The 27,303-nt window shown below is 38.2% G+C and overlaps 1 protein-coding gene across 1 annotated transcript in view; it reads left to right on the top strand.

Moving 5' to 3' along the window:
• The window catches only part of lrriq1 (leucine-rich repeats and IQ motif containing 1), a 31,408-nt gene extending 7,375 nt beyond the window's left edge, over positions 1 to 24,033 (top strand). Inside the window, exons 7-26 of the mRNA XM_056261402.1 lie at positions 327 to 1,649; positions 1,734 to 1,886; positions 2,109 to 2,259; positions 2,733 to 2,926; positions 3,415 to 3,542; positions 3,796 to 3,869; positions 4,525 to 4,618; positions 7,208 to 7,378; positions 10,906 to 11,217; positions 11,516 to 11,684; positions 12,226 to 12,345; positions 12,994 to 13,083; positions 14,134 to 14,261; positions 14,363 to 14,419; positions 14,555 to 14,643; positions 15,738 to 15,836; positions 19,813 to 19,912; positions 20,060 to 20,120; positions 20,385 to 20,502; positions 23,493 to 24,033. Of these exons, the coding sequence (XP_056117377.1) occupies positions 327 to 1,649; positions 1,734 to 1,886; positions 2,109 to 2,259; positions 2,733 to 2,926; positions 3,415 to 3,542; positions 3,796 to 3,869; positions 4,525 to 4,618; positions 7,208 to 7,378; positions 10,906 to 11,217; positions 11,516 to 11,684; positions 12,226 to 12,345; positions 12,994 to 13,083; positions 14,134 to 14,261; positions 14,363 to 14,419; positions 14,555 to 14,643; positions 15,738 to 15,836; positions 19,813 to 19,912; positions 20,060 to 20,120; positions 20,385 to 20,502; positions 23,493 to 23,626 (3,765 nt within the window). The 3' untranslated portion in view covers positions 23,627 to 24,033. The remainder of the gene's footprint in view (positions 1 to 326; positions 1,650 to 1,733; positions 1,887 to 2,108; positions 2,260 to 2,732; positions 2,927 to 3,414; positions 3,543 to 3,795; positions 3,870 to 4,524; positions 4,619 to 7,207; positions 7,379 to 10,905; positions 11,218 to 11,515; positions 11,685 to 12,225; positions 12,346 to 12,993; positions 13,084 to 14,133; positions 14,262 to 14,362; positions 14,420 to 14,554; positions 14,644 to 15,737; positions 15,837 to 19,812; positions 19,913 to 20,059; positions 20,121 to 20,384; positions 20,503 to 23,492) is intronic.
• The last annotated feature ends 3,270 nt before the right edge of the window (positions 24,034 to 27,303 follow it).

Genomic DNA, 27,303 nt, shown 5'->3' with positions numbered 1-27,303 from the left:
TGGGATGTGGTGGAACGGGAGAGTCACATCATGGATGTGAAGCCGACAAATCTGCAGCAACTGCGTGATGCTATTATGTCAATATGGACTAAAATCTCTGAGGAATGTTTACAGCTTATTGCGCCCTGTATCTTCTTGTTGAATCTATCCTATGAATAATGAAGGCAGCTCTGAAGGCAAGACGGGTTCCAACCCGGTACTAGCAAGGTGTACCTAATAAAGTGGCCGGTGAGTGTATGCGTGTGTGTGTGTGTGTGCGCGTGCGTGTATGTGTATATATATGCTTATATATGTGTACCATTCAAGGTTTTTTTGGTTAATTTCAGAACTTAATTAGGAAACTGGAGGAGCAGATCGAGGAGGAGAAACAGGCTTTTGAGGAGGCTCAGGAGGAGGAAAGAAGGAGAACTCAGAAGCTTCACTGCAGAGCAGCCACAAAGATCCAAGCTGCTCTCAGAGGAGCATTAGCTCGTCGCTGGAGCAAAAAAGAGCTGAGGAGAAAGAGAGAGGAGGAGAATAGATATGAGGAGGAGAAGAGGGAATGGGAGAAGATGAAGAAGGAGAAGGAGGAGGAAAGAAAAAGGATCGAGGAGGAAGAGCAAGCACAGAAGGAGGAAATGGAGAGACGGAGAGCAGATTATGAAAGAGCGAAAGAACAAGATCGCCATCGTCTGGAGAGAGAGCAAAGACTTGAACAACAGAGGAGGAAGGAGGAAGAAGATAAGGAGAGGAGGAGGGAAATGAAGAGGAAGGAGGAACAGAACAACATTACAAGTGTAATAGATGATTGCAGAAGACAGGAAGTGGATGCACACAGGAAGAATAAAGAAAAGGAGAGAACAGAAGTGGAAACGAGTAGCCAGGTGGAGGATGAATTTAAAAGAGAGGAAAATGAGATCAAAGGCAATGAGGCAATTGTGAGAAAAATAGAAGATAATAATGAAATAATAAGACATGGGAAGAACATGGAAAACACATTGGATGACGACAGGAATGCGACGAAAAAACAGGACAAAACTAAAGGCATAAGCACAGAAGACACAGAAAGATTAGATGATATGAGACCGCAAACAAAGAGTGATAAAGACAGAACAAAGAGCCATGAAGTAAAAAAAAGAGTTGATGGCAACGTAGAGCTTGATTCTCAGATAAATCTCTCACAATCAAGAAAAAGCTTTAAATTGACCAAAACCACTCCAGAATCCCACATAAATGCACATCAAGGTCTTTCCAATGACCTTGGCATTAGTTTAATTGGTTCCTCAAGTGTTGCAGATCACCTAAGTGTTGAAGCGACTCCGAGCGTAGATACAGACTTGACTATGCCGGCTTCTGATTTGAATGATGTAGCACCTGAAATGAACACTAGAGGACATCAAAATACTACAGATATTGAGCTTAAGGACCATGAACCTGAAAGCCAAGAGTCAGTTTCAGTGTGTCTGCCTGACAGCACAGAGCAGAAGCGACTGGCCTGGATGCTGAGCTGCACTCCTTGGTCCAAACTATCATTGCAGAATAAAAGGAAAGTGTCTTCGGCACAACAACAGTCCCAAAAAAGAGGGCCAAGAAGAAAAAGAGTACCCGGTTTACCCCCTCTGTCTGTGAACACTATTCTCAAACCAGGAACTTGGGGCTCTCTCAAACAGGTAGAAATGAAAACCCATTTCCTGGCTGAGATATGTCTTATATGTTCCTGCTGACTTTTTTGTCATTGTGCTGGTAAAAATCAGGTTACGACAGTGATGCTGGAAGACCTGCCGGGTTGTTGCCTGTCTACACTGTCCGAGTGTAACAACCTGCAGACTTTGACACTTAGACGCTGTGGACTCACATCCTTGGATGGATTGAACCAGTGCGCTCAGATCAGATACATTGATGTACAAGTAAGAAAGAACAAACTATCTTATGCTTACCAAGGCTGCATTTATTTGATCAAAAATACAGTAAAAACAGTAATATTTTTGATTATTCCTCCAGTCTTCAGTGTCACATGATACTTCAGAAGTCATTCTAATATGCTGCATTGGTGCTCAAGAAACATTATTAATGTTATTGTATGTTATTAATGTTATTATTGTAGTGTATGTATTGTTTCTCACATTTAGGAGAACTCAATTACCCATGTGGATTGTGGAGGTCTGGTCAACCTTCAGGTCCTCCTGCTGGGCAAGAACCAGCTGATGAACACACACGGTTTTGATGGAGCTGAAAATCTGCAAATTCTTCAGCTCTCACACAACAACATCTCTCGTATCAGTGAGTATGTTCACTAGAACTGCCTTTATGCTTTATGTATTCTATTTATTTTTCATTGCAAGCACTAAAGAAAGAGAAGCTGACTGTTGGTCAGTTGGAGCTATATGGATCTAGATTGTGCCACAGAATTAGCATTAAATATGAATTGTTGTCATTGTCCAGTAGAGGGCATCATTGTTCCAGTTTGGTGACTTCAAATGGCCTTTTGCCCTCATTCTCCTTGCAAAATAAATCTTGATGTCTCATTTCGGAGTAAATGGCCTCATATTGAATAAATATGAATAAATGTATCATAAATAAGAGGATAAATGCAGTTTAGAGGTATTTGCTGTCAGTATTAGATGATGTCCTGCCAATGCTGCCTTTTTATATTAGATTATCCTTTGGCTGGTATTAGATATTGTCACCATGGCCAAGAATTATCCTCATACACTCCCCCACTCCCACTGAATGATATATCTATGCTTTCTTAGGTGGTTTAGGACCCCTGAAAATGCTTCTGCGATTATCAGTGGACCATAACCAGCTGCTCAGCACGAGAGGTTTGAAGGAAATTTATACCCTTCTGCATCTGGACTGTTCGTACAACCACCTATGTCACGTTGAGGGTTTGGAGAATTGCGCTCTTCTTAACACACTGGACCTCAGGGGAAACAGTCTGACTGAGGTAAATCTTACACAACCAAAGAAACAAACTAATTTAAACGATGATAAGTAAGATGTCTTTAGAAGTAATATGAAGATCATATTGATAATCACAGTTTTCCATTACTTTGTTGTTTTGCTAGTAATTGTGAACTGTTTAATGTTCTTACTCTAATTAGCCCAACTGAAATCATAGACTTTAACCACTTACAATTTATAAAGAGACATATTTCCAGCTCAATGTCCAGGAAATGCGTAATTTGACCGTGTTCATTACATGAAACCAGCATACGTTATACTGAAATCCTATGCTGCCGTCACTTTAATTGAATTATCGTTATCTGTTTTGCTTAATGTGTGGATATTAGTCATGTTCAGGATGAGGCTTGATCCACCCATCTCTGGTGATGGGACCGTGTTCATTGTTGGAACATAAAATATGTCTTTCTGTGTGATCAAGTGGTCAAGAAGGAATTGTTGTTGTGTGTTTTTTTCTGGCTGATGGCATAGCTGCCTGTCCTGCAGAACCATGTTCTTTTGAGGGACCTTTACCTGGATGACAATCTTATATCTTCCATTCTTGATCTGGAATCTTATTGGCTACCTTTGCTCCAAAACCTTTCTGTGGCCCAGAACAGGTAGGCCTCAATGGAGAATGGCTGTGTCTCAAAACCTATCAAGTTGCCTACCTACTCATTGGTTGGTGGCTCACAGGTTTTCAGTCTCTTCATTTTTCGAACATAACACACACAGTTTCACTGTTAAATCCTACTTAAAGGTGAAGTCTTTGCCATGTTTAAATACATTCTTATGTAAAATGTAATACAAAAATCTACAAATGTACAGTGCTAAGATGTTTTATTGTTTTAAATGACTTTTCTCTTTCTTTAGTATAACTCGTTTAATTCCATTCTTGGACTTGGTGTCTCTGAGGACACTGGATGCCAGTAATAACTGTCTGTCAGGTGAGCTTATAAAGTGGGGTGAGTCGACTTGACTCGACTGTATCGGGTCTTTAATCTTGACGATGGATGGATAACCTATGTAACGAACAAATAATGCTTTCATCTTATTTATCCTTAAAGTGATAGTTCACCCAAAAATGAAAATTCTGCCATTTACTCACCTTTATAACATGTATGCTGTTTCTTTTTCAATTACTTTTTTCAAAGACTTTTCTTCACACATAACTACAGTATTTTTAAACTTGGAATAGACAACTTGGAATATAGCGCAAGTCACATGGAACACTTATAGTGCTGGTCACTATAATGGTCACTATAAATTTTTGTTATATTGAGTAGAGCTGCATTGATTCTGCATGTGACTCTTTTGAAGAATATTTTTCAAAATTGACCTTTTCTGTTACACTGAAAAATAACAACATTAAAATTTTGAATCACATAAGGGTGAGTCAATAATGACATACATTTTTAGTGAACTGTACTTTAAAGTACCATTGTGGAAAGCAGTTCTGTGTATGCTAATTTACAGAAATGTTTAATTATAGTATCTAGGTGTTTTCATTCAGTCCAAAATGGCTAACATTTGAAATTGCAGTAAAATTATAACCATTTCTTAGAGTATTTCTGAGGGGGGACACTGTTCTGACTCTTTTAGACTTGCAGAACGTTTGTCGGAATCTTCAGAAATGCACCAGTCTCCAAGAACTTAACCTGACTGGGAGCCCATTACAGCAGGAATACAACTGGAGGTAGGTGTGATCCAAGGACCCAGTTTAGGACCTTTTACATTGACTTTTTAGTTTCTCTGTTTCTTAATGTTACCTGCAACTACTAAGCCAAAGTGCAGGAGTATATTTGTTGTTGAGAGAGAATATTAGTATATACTGTAGGAATTGAAATGTGGTTCCTCCTTTTATTATGGAGAGATTTATCTTGGATTGGGCAGAAGCTGTCATGTGTGCATTCCAGCAAAAGTCACTAAGCATTTCATAATTGTCCGAGAATGTGAAACTAATGTGAACAGGGACATTGGCTGGAAGTGCACCAAACGTTTAAAGTAGAATAAACATTCTTCTTTACCGCTGAGCTTCCGGCCCATATCACTGCACCAGCCATTGTATCTGTGTCCACTATTGGATTACCCAGTGACATCTGTACGCACGTGGACTTAAGTGCTCGTAATTCTGAAAATATTTGCTCAGTGGGGGAATATTTTTTAAGCAAATGTGCTCCTAAAGTGCAAGCAGTTTGCAGAGAGTTTTTATTGAGCAAATTATATGTTCTTATGTGGTAGAAAAAATGTGTGAGAGACAGAACAAGGAGATCAGGGAAGTATAGAAGCATGTTGGAATTTATTTCTCAAGTACCAGTCCAGTTCATTCAGTCAAAATGGAGAAAATAATATCATACATACCAAAGAGGTTCGTTGACTGTCACGACTTTATAGTTCAGAAGGCCCAGGGGTTTATTGTTGGCAACACATTAATTTTTTCTGACAGAATCTTACTTACTAAATTGACTTGCTCCTTAGTCAGCACTAAAATATTTAGTTGTTCATTTTGTTAGTTAATTTTAAAACTTCATTTACCACATTTTGCATGTGGCTTCCAAGGAGAAATCTGAGGTGAAATATATCTGTTGTGTCTTTACATCTGTTTTATTCTGTAATGACTTATAGGAAGTTCACTCAAGTCAGGCTCAGTATTGTGCTGAACTTTGTCTAACCCTCAATGCCAACAACCGAATTAGACCCAGTGTTTTTCTCGCTCTCCACTGGCCCTTTCATCCCCGTCCAGTGATAACACAGCCTAAATTAAAGCACCAAAGAATATTTCAAAGAAGTACACAGCGCACGAGCGCTCAGAGTCTGGGAGAGCTGACTTTAGCAAGATTAATCGAACTGCTGTAAGTTTCTTTGTTTACAGGGAAGTTTTCACGAGTAATGAATAGAGTCCTTTTCTTGGTAGTAATAGGAACCTGACGACTGGACACGAGATGGCCGAAAGAGCATTTGTGTATAATATGACCATTGTAAAAGTGAAGTAGCTGAACATGTCCACTTTTTAGTGACATAACAAATGCAAAAGCTATTATGATTTCTCAGATATAACGTAACTTCCTGGTAAATGCTTTTTCATAGCCCTGATTTTAGGATATGTTGGCTTTTAGCAATGTGTTCACCTATTTGATCCCCTTTTATGAAAAAATCAGCTTGAATAAAATACTTTGTGCTAGTGATAAACCATCAATGCATAGTTTCTCTCTCCCATTGCTTCCCATCTCTCCTTTAATGTCATATGCATAAAAAGAAAAAAAGAAAAAGAAAAGAAAGTGTATCTTTACTGATTAATTGAATTATTAATAACTAATATACCACACCTGAAAATCTAGTTTTGAACAAATATTTGACTGTTTTTAAAGTAAAAAAAACAACATAGAACACTTAGTAAAAATGTAATATTTTTTCTTTAATATTTAAAATTAATATTATTTTGTATAACAAAAACAAAGATATAAATCAAATATAAGATTTATTATATAAATAATAATTGATGAATGAACAAATAAATAATTAATAAAATAAAATAAGTGACTACTGTAATTCTACAGTAATTTCATTGTTATTGGTTCTTAAAAATAATTTTTCTTCTATTTTCTCATACAGTCTCGCACATTGAAACACATTGAAGACCAATAACCAAAAAAGCAATATATGCTCACTTGAATGGCTGTCACATCTCTGGATTGAGGCCAGCGAACCCTTTTCACTTCTAATCCAAGCCGAGTGTCATCATGCAGTTTCTTCCTGAGAAAGGGAGACTCTTACTAAACCTCTCGATGCACAGGCGCTCTGTTGATTCTCTCGGGTCCAGAATGTCAAAACCATTAAACGTTTTATCCCCATTTCCTAACTGATTTCGTCTGCTCAATGTAAATATTCTCCAATAGAAAGCCCATGGAGACGGAGAGAGGGAGGGACTGGAACTAAAATTTACCCGTTACTTTTTTATGGTTGCAGTGGACAGTAAATGCGGTAACCTTGCATCTGAAATACAATTGTTTTGCATAAGAAGCTGTTTAAAGCATAATTGTAAACTGATTAGCCTTTTTTGTGGCACCCTCTTTATATTTAATCTAGATTCTTTTTAGAAGATAGATTTTTTTATGTTTCTCAATTATAACCCTTTCTAAGACAGTCTAGCTTTGTTATACATTATAAAATAAACAGTCGCCAACAGTTAAACCAATCATTTCAAAGAGCTTTGAGCACATTGTGTGGTCGTTTCTCCTTACATTTTCATCAGGTAAATGTCTTAAATGCCTTTTTTCTCTCTCAGGTCCTTGCTTCTGGAGACAGTGCCTGGTTTGATTAAGCTGAATAATGAGCAGATCGCTGTAGCAGCGGCGTCCCCAAATGGTCCAGAACAGAAGTGGACTTTCCAGGCCTTCTGTCAGGCACAGCAGAAACAGCGAGATTCACTCATCCAGCAGCAAAAGATGGAGATCAGGTAGACAACCAGTATCTGTACCAGTAAATGTCTCTGGAAAGAACCAATAAAAATCCATTTGGTCAAAATGTAATTCCTATAGAATATTATAGCATATAGATCTATTTCTAAAGTGACTGATACAATGTATCAGCAGGTCCACACAAAATCTTTGCCCACAGTTTGACTCCCACAAAGTTCTTTACATCCCCCACCCATTGGGTTTATTAAATATTTTGGATAATTTGTCTATGCTTTCATCTACTAATTTGAATGAGGTTCTCTTAGCTTCACTTAATACTTTAAGTGAAGCGACAGTAGTAAAAAGAAAAATTGCTTTTAGCCCTGGTTGCTAATCCCAAATTATATGAAGTATGAATCAGGACTGTTTTAAGACTTCTATTGAAATCCATTTCAGCTATGAAAAATGCATATAATAATATTTTAACTGTAGGTAAACTACATAGTTTATGCGGAGGGTCTTTGTAGAGAATCTGAAATCCAGGCCTAAAAGACCTAAAATAGGGCTAAAATAAATAATTATTATATATACACTCACCGGCCACTTTATTAGGTACACCTGTCCAACTGCTCGTTAACACTTAATTTCTAAGCAGCCAATCACATGGCGGCAACTCAGTGCATTTAGGCATGTAGACATGGTCAAGACAATCTCCTGCAGTTCAAACCGAGCATCAGTATGGGGAAGAAAGGTGATTTGAGTGACTTTGAACGTGGCATGATTGTTGGTGCCAGAAGGGCTGGTCTGAGTATTTCAGAAACTGCTAATCTACTGGGATTTTCACGCACAACCATCTCTAGGGTTTACAGAGAATGGTCCGAAAAAGAAAAAACATCCAGTGAGCGGCAGTTCTGTGGGCGGAAATGCCTTGTTGATGCCAGAGGTCAGAGGAGAATGGCCAGACTGGTTCGAGCTGATAGAAGGGCAACAGTGACTGAAATAACCACTCGTTACAACCGAGGTATGCAGCAAAGCATTTGTGAAGCCACAACACGCACAACCTTGAGGCGGATGGGCTACAACAGCAGAAGACTCCACCGGGTACCACTCATCTCCACTACAAATAGGAAAAAGAGGCTACAATTTGCAAGAGCTCACCAAAATTGAACAGTTGAAGACTGGAAAAATGTTGCCTGGTCTGATGAGTCTCGATTTCTGTTGAGACATTCAGATGTTAGAGTCAGAATTTGGCGTAAACAGAATGAGAACATGGAACCATCATGCCTTGTTACCACTGTGCAGGCTGGTGGTGGTGGTGTAATGGTGTGGGGGATGTTTTCCTGGCACACTTTAGGCCCCTTAGTGCCAATTGGGCATCGTTTAAATGCCACGGCCTACCTGAGCATTGTTTCTGACCATGTCCATCCCTTTATGGCCACCATGTACCCATCCTCTGATGGCTACTTCCACCATGTCACAAAGCTCTAATCATTTCAAATTGGTTTCTTGAACATGACAATGAGTTCACTGTACTAAAATGGCCTCCACAGTCACCAGATCTCAACCCAATAGAGCATCTTTGGGATGTGGTGGAACGGGAGATTCGCATCATGGATGTGCAGCCGACAAATCTGCGGCAACTGTGTGATGCCATCATGTCAATATGGACCAAACTCCCTGAGGAATGCTTCCAGCACCTTGTTGAATCTATGCCACGAAGAATTGAGGCAGTTCTGAAGGCAAAAGGGGGTCCAACCCGTTACTAGCATGGGGTACCTAATAAAGTGGCCGGTGAGTGTAAATGCGGTATGGCAGAGAAAACTTAAACTGAGCATTTCATTATTTTTAAAATCTTGTGCTATTGCTGTAGAAATTTAGCATTTGTTAATTTTGGCATCAGTGCTAATTAATTCTTTGAGCTCATACATGGTGAATATCAACAAAAAATTACACTTTCACTTCTGTCATACAAAAGCCGCCTTAGACGCTGCTGCAGACCACCAGCAAATAAAGCAGAACACTCACCATGTTTCATAAAGCATGATTGGCAGAAGTCTGTGTGTCCTGTGGTTCAAGCTGAGGTCTCTCATAGCTTGGAGGACTTTAGAGAATCCCCCCCAACCCTTCCGCCGCACACTCTGCACAAAGGGTCTTTTGCACACCCGTGGGGACCGCTGCAGACGTTTAACATCTGACCTGACCCAGTGTCAGTCCCCAGCTTTGGCAAGGTGAAGACTCTGCCGTCTGACTGCGATACAATGGTAAACCAATGCCCGTGTTGATTAGAATGACAGAATGAACTGAGGGATTCATTTAATGTCATCAAACCACAGTGATAAAATGGAATTCATGACACTGAATTATAAATAGGAATGTTGTGTCACTGCAAAAGCTGTGTTAGTTCTTCAAAATAATTAAAAAACAAAACAAAAATAATAAATTTTTTCTCTGAGGTAATTTCAGTTGTCAGTAAGTAGGGGAACTGTGTAAGGTCTAGGATTGTATTTATTTTCCTTGGCACGCTTTTTACAGCTTGTAATAATGTTTGGCTTTCAGAATGTCCATTGCTGACTGTATATGCAATTTGACATTAATTTGTTTTAATGAGGTAATAAAATTAGCCACATCTCTGTGCTTGTGCTGTATTTGAACATGTTTCGACAGTAGTTTTGTTTCCCAGTACAAATGTACATTGCATTGGACTCTTGGATGGATCTTTTTACGGCTCTATTCTGGACTGAAGTGTGTGTTGGAGGGCTGCGGATGCCCCCTTAACCGTGTCAGAGGATTAGAATAGCAGGGACTCAATAGTGACAGAGCTGGTTTCTGATGTTGACAGCAGAGACGGGCTCAGGGGTCAGGGGCAGGAGGGGCAAACTAGCCATGGCTAATAGAGTAATTAAAGGGGTATTGAGACACCTTTGTAGAAACTTCCTGAAACACTTCATTATAGTTTTACATCCCTCAAGAAATGTCTAATTCATATGTTAAAGGCTAGTTTAAATCTTCATCAAGATGTTGGTAAAACATTATAATAAGTTTTCATTTAAGATGACTTAACTGCATTAGTTACCATGAACTAATAATGAAAAGTACTTCTAAAGCATTTATTAATCTTAGTTGAATGTTAATTTCAACATTTACTAATATTATAATATTAAAATCAAAATCTGAACTAATCTAACATGAACTAGCCTAACAATGAACAGTTGTATTTTTATTAACTAACATTAACAAAAATGAATAAATACTGTAATAAATGTACTGCTCATTGTTAGTTAATATTAGTTAAGGCATAATGCAGACTAATGTTATCCAATAGGACCTTGTAGTGTTACCAAGATTTCTTTTTTCCGTAAAATACTTTAAAGGGGTCATTTACACATATGCAATTTTGCCTTTAAAAATGCTGTCATGTGCAAGATGCTGCAAAAACACTAGATGCAAACACTACTTTCAAACACATTTGTCCAATGCATGTTTACAGAGAATAACAATGAAAATGCAACGTTGTGGAATGCAAAAACGCTGTGTGACTGTGAATGGTTCCTAATACGTGAAATTTGTGTGTATTTTTTTCACGCAGTTCTGCGCCCTCGCAACATGACGCCCAGCTTCTTGCCATTGGTCACCAACCAGACCTGTTCAGATTGGCAGTGGACCAGCGTTACGCCCATGAATACGGTGACAGCTGTGTCACTGAAGATTTTGCACTGGCCGCAGCTGCTTGTAGTCGTTCATGCAGGTTTTCTGAAGCATCTTTTTCACAGGGACAAAGTCCAGAGAAGCAACCTCGACATACAGCAGATTGGCAGAATTCTGACCTTGAGCTTCGATCTGCTGAGTGCATGGAGACACAAAGTGAGAAGGAACCTGTTCAGGCACTGAACCTTAAAATGTATGACTCTCTCACACACAATACCTATCTTACTTTGTCGCAGTAACGTTTACAGCAATTATTATCTGTTTGTAGAAAACACCTCCCATGATTTGAAGGTACATTTAATTTTAGCTAAAGGTAATCAAAATAAAGCTCATCTTTAAGTCATTCATATGACATCGGAGCCCTGCTGGGTCTCTCTCCAGATGTTTTAGCGCAGATGAATCATCCAAGGCTTGAGTTCAGTGACATTCATTTAGTCTCTCATGACCTTGGTGAGTCATCAGATAAAATTGTCTTTTGTGCTATCACTCAGAGAGGCAGCTGTGGTGATCCAGCAACGCTGGCGGAGGAGATGCGTATTGCGGAGACGTGAGGGCCTCCCAGGCTTAATTGAAAAAACTAACACAAAATCAAGTCTTCATAAGGTGGAAGATACCTGCATTGAGAGGCCTGAGAGGGAACGGGCTGCTGTTGTTATTCAGGTGAGACTCACAAAAATTCCAGTTCATTTTGGTTTGTTTGATCTACAGCATCATATCTCTGGAAACGTGTTTTCCATACCTCCTTTTATGAATGCAATAAATAACTTGCACAAAATTAAATCATCTTCATTACACCTATTACTGCCAAGGGCTTGTTTTGAGTCGGTAGGTAGTGCTTTTGAAAAACAGGCTATTCCTTTCACATGTAACTTCTAAGGGATATTTTCTCTCTCTCTTTGTGTTTAATGAGTCTCTAAGGACACGAACCGAGAGAAAAAAATGATTAATCAGATTCCAACGTGTCGCTGGAGTGGGAGCGCAAGGGTTCTGATCTGTTAAGTCTTTTTTTCCCCGCGGGGAATACGCAGATTTAAAGGCATCCCGGTGTTACATTTGTCTTACAAAGCCAAAGTCACAGAAAGTTCAAACTGCAGACCTCGGGGCAATTAAACAGAGGTTAACATGTTTTATCTTCCTAATGGGATAACACACAATATTTATGCTTGCATGTGATTCATGACTGTGTGTATTGCCCCTGCAGGCTGTGTGGAGAGGCTGCGTTCTGCGGAAAAGACTGGCCCGTGCTCTAGCTGCCGCTCAGATCACAGAAAGCGATGAGGACTTTGAAGAGGTGGACATGGAAGAATTCATTTTTGATGAGGTATGAGCAGATGCGTGGTGCTCCTGCCATTACGGTGAAGTCGGCAGACAGATAGCCTGGGCCACTGCGCTGACAGTCCTTTAACTAGCGCTCGTAGCCTTGAGGCGGGAGACTGTCAGCAGTGATTAGGTATTGAAAAAGAACAGTCAATGAGCGGGAAAGAGCGGAAGGAAAACCTTGTTTCTTTTTCTTATGTCACCTGCTATTTTCAGCCTGTTTGCATCACGTTTACTCAAATTAACATTGGCTTAACCTATGAATTACGCTAAGTGAGCTCATCTGTGTAGCTTATTAGGAGATTTATTATAGTGTATTACGATGTCATGTTAAATTGATCTGTATTATTGGTCTACATCTAAAAATTCGGGAGTTTTTCATAAGTTGGCTCTTCAATTTCTGCCTGTCACGACTTTGGGGGGGGGGGGGGGGGGGGTATGAGTATTGAGAATATCTGATATATTCTCAAGTGTTTGTCACACACACATGAAACGAGTTCAGTGCTTTTAACTTAATGTGATCTGCTACTTGCTTTGAAGGCATAATGAAAAAATCAAGATGCACTTTATTAACTATGCAAATCCAATCGGATGCCATTTTAGAATAGCTCAGTACCAGCTCTTTTTAATTTTGTGTGCGTCTTGTAAATAGAAAGTGCAGGAGAAAGACTGGATAACCCTGCATTCCTATTCTTCACCGGCCAGAATGATGCCATTTTCGGAACAACTGCCATTGCCAAAGGTAACAGCCCTAGGAACCCTCCTTCTGTCTGTGGGCCGGCACAATCAGAGTCTCTCTGGGTGATTAAGTGCCGAATTTATTGCCTCCAAAAACACAATTACTTTCTGGGCCGCCTCAAACTTCCTTCTCGTCAGCAGATGTCATTTTTCAGCACGGTGCTTTGTCTCCTGCGGTTTCTTTTCTTTAGCAAGAGCTGGCCTTTTCTATCACGGTAGCGGTGCTGTGATGTGATGCAGCTGCTGCTGTGGAGATGTAGAGATTGTCGAATGCACTTCAATGTTCTTAACCAAGATGAAAACTGAGCAGCAGAAATATTATCTATGCTTAAATAAAAGAATTGAAAGTTCACATCAAGAAAGTGTTTGGCCCATATCATACACCTGGCGCAATGCGGCGCAAGGCAAGTGTTTTTTGCTAGTTTCAGCCCGACACAGTTATCATTTTTACGTCATGCGCCACGTTGTTTAAATAGCAAATGTATTTGCGGCCATTTGTGCATCCATAGGCATGCTGGTCTGAAAACGAGCTGTGTTCAGGCGCATTGTTGGCGCGTTGCTATTTTGAAGCAACTGAAATAGACTGCGCCATTGACCAACTGAAACCTGGTCTAAAGTCAATAGCGCAATATGTTTTTTAAAGAGCAGGCGGGTCCACAACGCGCGTACACTTTATCCCGTAGATAATCTGCTCGCGCACTAGGGAAGCGTTCAGTTTTTCCGCTATGTAAATAGCGAATCTGCCATGGCGCGAGGCCGCGAGCGCAACTGGCTTTTAAAGGGAATGGGAGATGAGACTCTGATTGATTTATTGCACGTTATGCCCAAAACACACCCATAGCTTATTAAGAGAAAAGGGACAACCCTTTTAGACCATGCGCTGGGCGCACCGACCATTTTTCCCGTCGTTAAACTAGCAAAAGTGGATTCGGACACGCCCTAAGTGCACCTCCGCTGACCATGCGTTTAGATCGTTAAAATAGGGCCCAAAGTCTTTATGACATCGAAATGACATACTGAGGCTATCTTTGATTATCTTTTTCGGTACTTACAGTCTCAACTCCTTCTTCCGATGCCGCCAAAGACCCTATCTGTTTTTCCACGGCAACCGAAACATGCCTGGTCAGATAGTGAAGATGCAGCCTGCTTGGAGCAAAGCGTGTCGCCTCACCTTAGTACCAGGTGATCATTTGGCTTTATTTCTAATGCTCATGATTATTCAAATAAACATTTTGCTAATGTTTTCTTGCAATGTCTATTGTTTTCTGAAAAAACATTTCCAGATCAGTCCTCAAAAAGAACAACATGTCCGAGAAATCAGAAAAAATCCTCAATGAATGGTATGTTTCTATGCTCCTTAGTGCGGTCCTTTCAATAATAAATAATATTATTGGAATAAATCATAATAAATTATTTTTAATTCTACATTTAAAACAAATGGCCATTTTAGTTACTCTTGCTAACTTCTATTTCAGGGGCATTACTAATGACTCCACTGCCCTTCTCATGCTGAGAAGAGCCAAAAAAATGAAAGGCAGGAAACAGCAGGAGAAAAGATTATTGGGTAGGCATATCCATCCATCCATCCATCTTATGAGCTATACTTAAAACCATTCAATTTTTAATTCAGTAGATCCTATATTGGAAATCCTAAATCAGTGCATCTCAATCAGGGGGCCTGGGCCTACTAGGGGCCTCTGAAATCTTCATAAGGGGCCTCATCATGACTTACAATGATTTAAAATAAGTAAAAAAAAAAAAAAAAAGATTTCTAGACCTGGGAAAGTCATTTAAATCAATAAAATTGTATAATTCCATGTGCATTTTTATGAATATAATTTTTTTTAATTCTTATCCTTAATCCTTATCCAGTAAATCACAACTGGAAACAGTGATGGGGCTGTTTGAATATTGTTGTGGACAATGGGGTTTTCAAAAAGTTTGAGAACCACTGTAGATTCCTTACAGTATTAGCATCCGGCATAGTGCAAGTACATTCCTGTCACTAAAGTTACATTCCATTATAATACTGCATATTTAGTCTAATTAAAATCACTACCACTAAAAAGGCTTCTATCAATCAATCAATCAATCTGTACTGACATTCAGAAACTTCTCTGTCTTTGGTGAGCAGTTGTGCTACACTTAGCATGGATCTTGTGATTCCATGAGAAGCTTAATCTGTCATAACAGCAAGCAGCTCCACCCTGCTCCATGCCTTGTCATGTTCGATTGGCCTGTCTGCAAACATTCTCACATATATTCCATCGTGCTTTGAGTTCCAAGGGCCCAGAATCAGCTTCATTACAAGGAGTTAGGAAACATCAGCGCTCATAAGTTCAATGGGCCGTGAGTCTAAGAAGAATCCCAGACACGGTAGTCCTGGCCCTGGTCTGGATCCTAGAGGGTCGGCCTGAAGCCGGCTTTGATCAAGGTCAGGAGTGCGTGACTCTAATGCCACAAATCCAATCATGGCCCCATCAAATGAGGGCCTGTGTCAAGCTCTCAGAGCCACTGCTCCATAGGCCCTTTGGTCTCGTAATGGAAAGTGAAGCTTTGGTTTCTGTCAGTTTTCTGTTTGCGCTTGTCTGCTCGATGAATCCTGCATTCGCATGAGCTCATTTGTGGCTGCGTTCCTGTCTGTGTTATGTGTTCTAGACCCAAATCTACGTCTGGCCCTGTTCAGGAGCCACAGTAGCCAGTTTGTTTCCACAGAAACTCAAAGAACACGTTTCGCTTTCAAGGACAACTTTAAAGGTAGGACTGTATATATACACACCACTATATACATTTTAAAATGAAGCACATTTCAAATGAATTACTATATATACTGTATTTATATATACATTTTTCTCTACATAAATGAACTGATTCACCATATGAATCAATTGGTTTATTATATGAATCAGTTGTCATATAATATAAAACAATTGATGGAGTTTGCACAATTTTCAGGAATTCTGAGAGAACTGATCCATTTTTATTATTCCCCATGGGCTGGATCCATACAGTCATTTGGGACACGCTTGGATCTATCTTGTGTGTAATACACAAAAACATACACATCGCTCGATCAAATTGAATGCACATGATGGGATCGTAAATAGCTAGCTATTAGGTTGTTTGGGATGGTGGAGAATAAACAAGATGATTGTATTTCAGGAGACTTTGTAGCGGACCTGAAGTGTGAAATTGAGTTAAGTACAGGAGGTATGGCACTTAGGGGTTCCAGACTGAGAGAGAGAGTGCTGTCTGCAGCCCTTGTGCCACCTTAGGGGGGTGGGGCTTTCAGTGCGATGCTACCAAGGGGGGGGGTCGAGCATAAGAGATAAGGGATAGATGAAGGGTCACGTTAAAGAGCAGGGAAAATAAATGAAAAGATATCCTCTTTACAAGCGAACGGTTGCTTTTTTTCTTTACTTTTTTATGTTGTTGTTCCGACTCCTCCGCCAGTCCCATGGCGTATGTAAGCCGATACCCATTTTCAAGTGGGTTACTTCATGTCCAGCACATCCACAAAAGAGAGCTTGGATAAAATAAACACGAGTGAGGCGGATATCTCGGAAAGAATCTGTCACGGCTTCGGGGGGCTAATCACCTCCAGAAGGGGGCTTGGAGCGCTCGGCTGAAATGTAAGCCCCTGCTGGGGGAGAGCAGGGGAGCGGCGGCCAGCCTGTAGCCTGAGGCTTGGGGCCGTCCCTGGTGGGGTTGGGGTTGTGTTCCTGGTGCCTTCCGCAGGTCAGCGGAGGGGAAGAGCAGGTAGCCTTACCCAACCCCTAAGCCAGGACACAGTCCCATGATGCCCTGCTCATGTTGGTTTCAACATCTTTAATCTTAAGTAATGCAATCACTTTTTTTGTTAAATGCAGCGTAGTTGCTTTGCATTAACCTGCAAGTTTTTGCTGCTCTCCTGTGTTTAATGTACACCATGTGTCCTGTATTTCCAGTCTCCTGTATCTGCTGGGCTTGGCACTGTATCACTTCTCAAGTAGATGATACTTTTGGTTTGGTTGGATTCCTTTGCAAGGAAATCTAGCAAAAGAGTCCACAGAGTCCACTTTTTGAATCAGTTGAAGGAGTTTAACTGACAAATGATGTCTTACTTGGTTTATATGTGTAGCTTAACAAATGACTTGATTGTTTCTTTTTTTGCACTTTAGTAAAATAAATTCAAATAATCAGAAAGGATTTTTAAAACATCAGTTCATAAATTAAAAAAAAGTTCAGATAAACCAAGCATTTGAATCTCACATTAAGATTAATCAGATTCCCTCTATTTTGGTGTCCTTTTTTGATTGGTTTAAATTGATGTGATTGACAATGTGTGTGTATGTGTGTGTTGACCGCTGGTTGACCGCCTGTGGTCTGCTCTCTGGAGGTGAAGGTTTGACCCAGGGTAAAGGAAAGTGGGAGACAGAACCTCACGATAAAAGACCTGACCTCCCTCTTTGAGGCTACTCGGAGAACTCCCAAACAATCAAAGCCCCTTGGGTATGTCTCGTACACACACACATACACATGCACTCAAGAATCCCCCACATGCAAAGTGTGTCTTGTGGATAGCCTATGCGTGTGTGCATGGGGTGACTTCACTGCAGTGAAACAATTTAGGCATTTTGGACACCAAATTCCAGTTTATTAAGTCAGACCCAAAAATAACTAGAAAATCCATGGAAGCATTTTTGATAGACACAAGATAATTATTTTGCGAGATGGAATGTATATAAGCATCAAAATATGAAAGATCTATTGTGGATAAAATACTTCTTGTGAAAAACTTTTTTTTGGTCTTTTTTAATTTTAAAGTTCCCTCTGAGGATGCATATATAATCTTAATGTGTTTTTGTAGGCTACTTTCTCTCTCACTCTCTTGTTATTCTCGTTCTCTCAGTTGTTATCCTGGTTTTGTTATGGGCTTACCATGTGTCATTGCCTCAGTATTGGTATGAAGGAAGAGTAGGATTTCTGAAAATACCTGCGCAGTGACCTTAAGGGAATCATGTTGACCCGCTTCTCTGAACCCACCCCCAGCAGTTCGGTTCTGTAATCCTGACCCTCCATGAAAGAGCTGATTCTCTGAGTCCTGCCACCGCCATATCAGCACCACACTGCCTAATGTACTTAAGAGCCCTTCTAACAGCCGTGACTCCTGGGCCTCCTAATGTCCTGAGGGTGGGATAGATGGGGGGGATGCGAGTTCGAGAGCTACTGGATGCTACATGTGTGCATGTGTTTCTATCATATAATATCTGTGGTTAACTCTGGAGGTCCTTCCCTAAAATCTGTGTGTTCGCTGATATGACACACTTCTACCCCCTTTTTTCTTGTAGTTTTGTAACTTTTCAGCAAATAATACTACTTATTATGAACCTGTTTTAATGCACACCTTTTTATGAATCACTTTTTATGAACTCAAGTAACATTTTTATCATTGGTAAAATAAAATTATATTGAATCTATAACCAGCTAAATGCTATAATTTAAATATTAATAATATACATTATAAAAAATCTTAAATGATCATATAAACTTATGTACCAAATAGTCTATTCTATTCTATTCTATTCTATTCTATTCTATTCTATTCTATTCTAATACTTATTTTAAAATTCAGTGGCCCCAAAAGTATTTGGATACTTAAGGGACACAAAATGTATGATTATCATTGCATTAGATAAACTAGACAATATTAAACCAGTGGACATTTATTTGAAAGAAAAATAACACAAGCACCATTTTCAAGTAAAAATTACTTAAGGGCCAAATGGTTAAAGGTCATTGCAAAAGTAGGTTTTGAGAAAAGCATGATTTGTTTCCAAAGGCCATTTGGCTAAATATTTTGTTATTGAATGCAATGAAATTCATTAATTTTGTGTTCAAGTGTAAGTGTCCAAGTTCTGTGGGTGATTTACATACAATGCACACATTAAAGACCCCAGCCGTAGCGTAATCTACGTAATCTACCAAGAGCAGCGCAAATTACCGCCAGGTTTAAGACATGCTGACAAGCGCAAACCTTAGTAAATCGCGTTGCATGATTCATTTAAATACACTCCTCCCTTAAATGTTGCGTCTGAAAGGGAAACTCCTAGAAATGCATATGCAAAATCACACTAATTTGCCCTGTTTAGTAAATCTGTCCGTAAGACTTTTCAGCACCAATAAATGTGGATTGCCTTTTTCCCCGTTTTCTAGTTCAGCCCTTAGGGAGGAGTTAATCACTTGACATTTTTAGTGGATTTTCAATTAACCCATGACAACTGTAGCCCATAAACCTTGTCTGCTCTTTATTTTTTGGCAAAACCATGGAAATGACTTAAGTAAATGGCTCATTAGTTCCAGCACTTGGCCGTCAGAAGTTGTTATCAATTCATGCTAGTCTCCACCGAGAACACGTTTATTCTGAATTAAGGCTTTATATAGTGATGCCTATTGACACTGCCCATAAATGTCCCTACTTCTTACATACTCATTTGTTTTTTTTATTACTAAGATGACTTAAATATACACCACAGAAGTTGGTGAAACAAACGTCATTTGCATGTGCTCTCCAACCTCACAGACTTGTTTCTTCTGCTTCTTAGCTACAGTCCAAAAGTATTATTTTTTGATTCACTTGGTGCTTCTCAGAAATTGTCTGGCAAATTCTGTTCATTTCAGTAAATATTTAAATGGATGTGTCTGAAAAAAAAATCTTTTGGGTACTTTTCTTCTTGTTTTATGTCAAATGCAGCTCACAGAGCAGCGAATGAAGTTTACAAATCACCGAAAGCAGAGGAAAAACAAACTTACCAGTGGCTCCAACCCGACACAGACTCTACAGGCACGGGACGGTGAGACACACACACACTGCTCTGAACTAATAGTTCACAACAATGATCAGTTATAGTGGTGACTTGTAAACGTACACCATCTCACATGTTGTGAAAATGTTGTGGTGTAAATTGTGTTAGAGATAATCTATTCAATTACTTTTTTAGGGAACATTTCCTCCCTGATATTGGCCATGATATTCTTAATGGTGGGAGAGTGCAGCTTGTGGTAAGAGCCTTTTTCTTTTCTTTTCTGTACTTAAAACTGTTCACTAACATGACACTGCTCACTTTTTTTCACAAATCCTGTGCTAATTAACTGTGAAGTTACATTTAAAGTGGTACTCGTGCAAATAAAATAAAATAAAAACGTACTAACAATTGCTGCTGTTATCCCCGTTAATACGTATTTGAAGGAGGGGTGAATTTATGAATGTTTGAGTGTGTGAGAGGTTGTCTATACTTTAATGTACCTGTTTTTTTCTTTTCTTAGGCCATTGGGGACAGAGACGGTGTGGATTCGGGAGAAAAATTTTGGGCTGACTCCACTGATGTCTCTCCACCTCTTAAAAAGCATACTCAAGCTCGGAGATACTCAGCTGAAAACAGAAGTGAGTGTTTTACTTAAGTGAATCAACATAAAAAAAATTAAATAACATAAAATAAATATAAAAATATAAAAAACACATTATATCTGTTTGTCCCAGGTCTGTTTATATTTGGTAATACTGATTTTTACTCATTTTTTGTATTGCTTTAAGTTTTGCGTAAAAATATTGCTAAAGCAAACCATTTGCTTTTTAAATATTTTTTGCTGATAAAAAAGGTAATGGTAAAAGCCCATTGACATTAGAAACATCTGTGCCCTCATTGTTAATAATATCACGCAAGCAAAAAAAAGAAGAACGTTTTTAGAAAGCAGTGAAACTCCCTTGTCCACTTCTGTTATGAGTACATATAACACACTATTAAATATATATATATTTTTTTTTACTTTTATCTCTTTTTCCGCTCCAGGTTTAGGTTGTACTCAGAACATCATTGCCATATGATTTATCTCAGTAATAATTTATGAAAGGTTAAGGGATGGGATTAATTAAGGAATGATTTTAAAACACTGCGGACTTCACACAATGATGTGAGGTTAAATCATGTCAGTCAGGTGCCAAATCAAATACTGCACACAGCGCTCGATGGAAACTGACATGAATGTACACATCATCTGGCTCACTTGATAACCTATTACAACATCACACAAATCCGATTTCACACAATTGAAAACCACTTGACATCACCATGCACTTTTGTTATATGGAAAAAAGCAGGTTTGATCATTGTTTCCACTGGGGAATGTTTTTCCACTGACCAAATTTAGACAAGTGAATGCTTGATACCTTTTAGACAAACATGTTTATGTATAATATATATATATATATATATATATATATATAGTATACCATTCAAAAGTTTGTTTTCGCTAAGTTTTAAGCTTTTATGTCGCTAAGAAATGAGCTTTTATTCAGCCAAGATAAATGAAATTGAATTGAAAATTGATGCTGTTCTTCTGTTAACTTTTTATTCATCAAATGATCCTGAAAAAAAAATGCATGACAGTTTCCACAAAAACATTATGCAGCACAAATGTTTGCAACATTTATAATAAGAGAGGTTTCTTTAGCACCAAATCAGCATATTCAAAATATTTCTGTAGGATCATGTGACACTGAAAACTGGGTTATTGATGCTGAAAATTCTCCTTTGCCATCACAGAAAAAAAAAAAAAAAATTCAAATTGTAATAATATTTCACAATATTACTGTTTTACAGTATTTTTGATCAAATAAATGCAGCCTTGGTGAGCATAAGAGATTTCTTCCAAAAACATTAAGAAATTCAAAACTTTTGAATGGTAATATTATATATATATATAAAAACGGTATATAAATATAAAATATGTGTGTGTACTGTGTATGTGTGTGCACACGTGTCTCAGCTTAGCAGACAGATGCCAGGGTCGATGAGGGGACGGGGGGGGGGGGGGGGAAATAATCTCTCTTTCAGCAGGAAACGGTCAGTGAGAGACCCCTGACACCTCTCTGATTAAGTGCAAGCTCTGTCACACACTCTGTGCAACTCAGGACTCACCCTGACAAAGATCCCACTGAGTGACACAAGCAGAGCTCAGCGCATTTAACATAGTGATGTCGGGCTGTGAAGGCTTTTCACTGTCTGTCCTAATAAAGCCAAATTAGATTCCGCTGATGATTTGAAAATGAAATCCACGAGGATGCTGACAGCCTGACCGACTGAATGACTGACTGGCTGTCTAAATGACTGACTGAATCAAGCCTTTCACATAGAGGTATTTATAGGTGAATTATTCTTGGAGAAGCTTATAGTGGTATGAAGACTAATTCTACAGATCAAAGACAATGTAAATGCAAGATTCCTTTATAGATTAATTTGACAGTTTGTATGCTAGAGCTATTTCTCATCCACAAATATCAGTACTCATTTTCTGAAAGAGAATGTTTTATTCCCGTTGCGTGTTAGCCTGTTTATCAGCTAATGTAATACAAATTTTCCCAGTCCATCAAAGGCCTCTTGTGATTTGAATCGGATCAGCGTGAGCGATTAGGTCATGGGCACAAAGTTGACATGCTTAGTATATGTTCAATTATAGTAAGGACTCTATAAATACTACTTAGCTTTAATGCAACAAGATACCCTCTACTTACTGGGGCCGAGCCATAAAGAACAGTTTAGGGAGCCATAAACGTTTTCATTATGTGTGTAGAGGAAATCTCCCGGTGCCTCATTTTTTGCCCTCTTTCAAAGGTAATGGGAGCAAAATGGCTGAAAACAATTTGTTTGGTCACAGCGGTTAAGTGAGTGTGTGGCCGTTTTATTAAATATCAGCCCACAGAATTCGGGTAACAACATTTGTCTCTTTGAATATAAACGTCCTGGGTTTGAAGTGCAATTAATATCCATCGAGGGCTGACGTCTAGTTTTTTCCACTTTAATCAACACAGACAAGGAACAAATTAATACAAATGTACTAAAAGCTCAAATTTGTATTATCTCTATATTTGTAAAATGGGTTACACTTTATTTTAAGGTAATGCTGTAACAGTGTAATAGACAAATACTGAGTAATATTAATTAACTAAATGGATTCGGTTTAGGGTTAGTTACTTAAAATTATGCATAATTTACTGTAGTAATGTAAAACTGCCACCTTAAAATAAAGTGTTTGCATAAAATGTATTGAATTTATTAAGAGCCACAGTTACTTGGCTTCAGATTACATTTGATCTTTGAAATGAAATCGAATTCTGTGTAATAAAATGTGGTGCACGGTATCCTCCTGAATCTATGAAGTTTTACCTGCTGTTTCGTTTTGCCATGTATGGCTTCTTGCTGAGCGCAGCCATGGGTTCTACACGTGGAACACATCAGCTACAGAAAAAAGCTTGCATTGTTCTGTGTGTTTGAAAGAACTGTGCTTGTTAGAAACACCAGAAATGTCAGTCAAAGTCTTAACAGGCATTTGCATTATTGAAGGTGTATTTTTACAAAATGATCTTTGTCTTCACAGAAACAGAAGTGCCATCACCCACCAGAGTCAATTCAGCTCCGATCCAAAAGGAACGCATCTCGTTCCGGGACAACCCAGTGCGACACAGTGGAGGCTGGGGTGGAGGAAAAAAGAGGGCCAAAGTGAACAAGTAAAAAGATAACCACATCAGCTTGTGTTTGTTGCACTGAGACAATATTGATTCAGTTTGTTCTTTTGTTTTCACCCTTCGTATTTGCGGCCGTGTATATATTCCGAATGTGATGGATGTCTTGTTGATGTAAGCCCTTAACAAGACTTACAATGCACATTTGATCTCCTCTGAAATTCCTTGCAGCTGCTGTTTTTACTAAAATCCAGCTTCCTCTTCTACAAATGAATTAGAAGCAATGGATGAGATATAGCCCAAATATCTGCAGGCGGTCACAGGATACGTATTGCTTTCAAGTATCACTCCATTTAACATGAGCACTGCGAGCCATGGAATGGGTGGAAACCATTTACAAATGACATGCTTAATATGCAGACAATGACAGGCAATAAAAACCAGCTTGTTCCTGTATTTAATTTACTTTTTTCTTTCCTTATACTGGGAAATTTGTGTTGTTCATAAAGCTCACTATAAAATGATGCACATTTAATGAAAGTAATATATCAAAGATCACTGTCAATACAGTATTTGGTTTGTACTCAACTTTTTTTTTTTAATCTCTGATAAAATGCATCTATGGCAAACAGTCAGAAGATAGGTGAAAAGAAATGCATACATTAGAGTTAGATGTTTTTTCTTTAGTGTTAGTGTAAGATTACAGATATTATCCTTCTTTCTGTATTTTAACTTTCTGGCACCAGCTCAGAGTTCATTATGTATGCCTAGAAATGATAAAATAGCTTAAATCTTGAGAATGGGGTGTCTTATTAGTGGGAGTTTTGGCATTGTGTTTGGATACGCGTCCCATTTAGAGTACAGTACATTTCCAAGTTTCCACTTTTGCTGAATCTCAGAATAACAGACTGAATTTGCAGACTGATGCCAGCAGGTAATTCATGCCAGTTGTTACCCACAGAAAACATAAGCAAACCCTGAGAGATAATCTTTTCAACTGCCAGCAAGAGCAGATCTGCATAGGTTAGTAAAACCCTTCAGAGCCATATAAAACCTATTTGTTTGTTTGGGTTTCTAATAGACTACGTTGTATTTAACTACCCAGGAACGCATTATAGGGAAAATAAATACTCATTGAATAATCCTTCACACTAAAATGAAAAGGCCTTTCAAACCAAATTTCACATTGCAAGCTCAATGCATCTGGGCTGACCCGAGCAGCTCAATCACAGCAGCTGGAAGAAGTGACTGTGGCCACAAACCGTTTATTATCATTTTAATTACTTAAGTGACTGCAAAGGCGTATGTACACAAACCCAGCTGACACTCTCATACTGAACTCTGAGTTTCACCAGAGATTCATTCTGTCTATAGTACATAAGAAAGAGAGAGAGAAACAGAGAGAGGCAATAAACAATGGCAAACATGTCATTGGCCTGAAAGCCTCATGTGGCCTTTACAAAACCATTAAAATGATGCAAGAATGTACCTTCATAATAGAGAAAATCGTCTATGGACCAATTTGACAGATATTAGTGAGATCCCTCTGTCATTCCGGGTTATTATTATAACTAAAACTAAAACAATTTTTTTTTCCATTTTAATGTATAGTTCAACTTGATGTACTAAAATGTATAAAAACTATAGACATATAAAAAAAACTTTATTAACAAAACAAAACAAAATTACGAAACGTTTACCTGAACATTAAATTAAAAGGAAAAATATGTATATAAAAATATAAAATGTAATTCAAAATATTAATAAAAACTATCAATGATACTAAAATATCACTGCTGTCCTTATATATTTGCTTTTTACATTATATTATATTATTATGTCATAAGGAAATGCAAGGATCCTATGGTGACATTATGAATATTGTATGTTATTAAGACTTCATATATTATGTTAACACGTTTGAATTAATAAGTAGTTTTTTTTTTAAATAACGTATTTTAAAGATATGAGGACAATGCCTGGATGCTAAAATAATAAACAATAATAGTACAAAAATAAAGACTCAATTTGGAAAACATTTAGGCTACCCATAATATTGCATAATGTTGTTTTTGTATTATTATTTGGTATTGAAAGGATCAAATGACAGATCAAGTGTTTTAAATACCTCATTGCTTTAATGTTCACTTATTTTAGTTGATTTTGGAGTATCGCGTGTATTTACGCGCTTAATTGAGTGAAATTAGACCGTAAGTAATATAGCTTCTTCTGCGCTTTCATCTGCTTTGCTTCTAATGCGCAGACAAAATTTCAACAAACCACACCGAATTTCTCACATTTTCCCCTCAGCAAGAGGTCCAAATAGAAGGTCATTTCAGAGCCTTAATAAGAAACCCCCCTGCTACTTAAGAGCACCCCTATTTATTTTCATTTTTTCTCGGCGTGGCACCATCAAACCCCAAGCATTGTAAGTGACCCTTAGATATGGCTAGCCTGGCAGGTGGTAAGGTTTGCTGGCAGAGAGAAGACGGTGATCTCTTACACACACTTTGGAGTGAGGGTGGTATCGGATGACGCCTTTCCTGTTTGAGATACAAACGTTAAGGTGGTCGCAAAATCATTTTGGTGCCGAGCTTTATAATCTCGCATCCAAAAATGACTCTTGCAAGTTGCAAATGCTTTCTGCGCGTGTCACAAATGTTGCTGTCGGGAATGTGAAGCTCTTCGTAGTTTGAGTTATCAGTGGATTTTGGATAAAGCCAAGTGTGCCAACTGAGCTTAAAAGTATACCGAACAAATGACTCTAATATGATAGTTTTTAATATCACACTTTTATTGAAAATAAAAATAAAAAACTATAACTTTTATCAGGCTTGATAATTTGTGACAATTAAAGCAAATGATCAGTTATATTGGACTTTGAAAGGATATGCCTTCAAATGGTGTGGAAAAAGTGATTATTATTATTATTATTTAGTTTTTTATTCAGGTCACATAGTCTGCATTTCTTCACGGTTGAGTTATATGAGTGTGACCGTCAGCAAGCGCTGCGTGCCGTCGTGATATTATTCGTTTTTTTTCGTCGTATTATTGATTGGAAGATTCAGATTGACGTTTCATGAGACTTGCAAACGTTTGTCGTGCCGATATAAATAACTATTAGAATAATGTTATAAGAATAAAAGTTATCTTTAAAAAAGTGCTGCAGCAAATGCCTGTTTACTGGTTCTCTAAAACGTATCTTGAAAATATTTAATATAGGCCTAAATAAATAAAGACCATATGGCTAGCCTGTCATCTTACTGGATTGTAAAAACGTTTGAAATAAGTAAAAAGTATGTTATAATTTCATCGAAAATGTACATTATAATAATATAGTATATTATTATATATAGTAATAGCCTATTTGAAAAATATTTCTAGGATTGTTTTATAAATAAAACGTATGATCACCTTAAAATCATTCATATAATAATATATAGAGCAAATAAGCTTAAACAATTTAATGACATTTACAGAACTGTAAAATAAATGTTTTTATCCCAAATGCCATAATGCGTGACTAGGCCTATATTTTTCTGGCAATAGCCTATGCGCTGGAACATTTACTGAATTAAATATTAAGAAAATTAAGTGTGCTATTTGCAGTGAAATACAGTTTTTTCTACAAAAGTAGAACGTTTCGGTGTTTTCCTCGTGATGTTATTTATTAATAACTTTATTCGTTTTATTAAATAACGTAAAAATGTGTCAAGCGTACATATG

The sequence above is a fragment of the Rhinichthys klamathensis genome, unplaced genomic scaffold (assembly GCF_029890125.1).
Source record: "Rhinichthys klamathensis goyatoka isolate OS25496 unplaced genomic scaffold, OSU_Roscu_1.1 h1tg000181l_1, whole genome shotgun sequence".
Lineage (NCBI taxonomy): Eukaryota > Metazoa > Chordata > Actinopteri > Cypriniformes > Leuciscidae > Rhinichthys > Rhinichthys klamathensis.
This window is presented reverse-complemented; position numbering and strand designations above follow the sequence as displayed.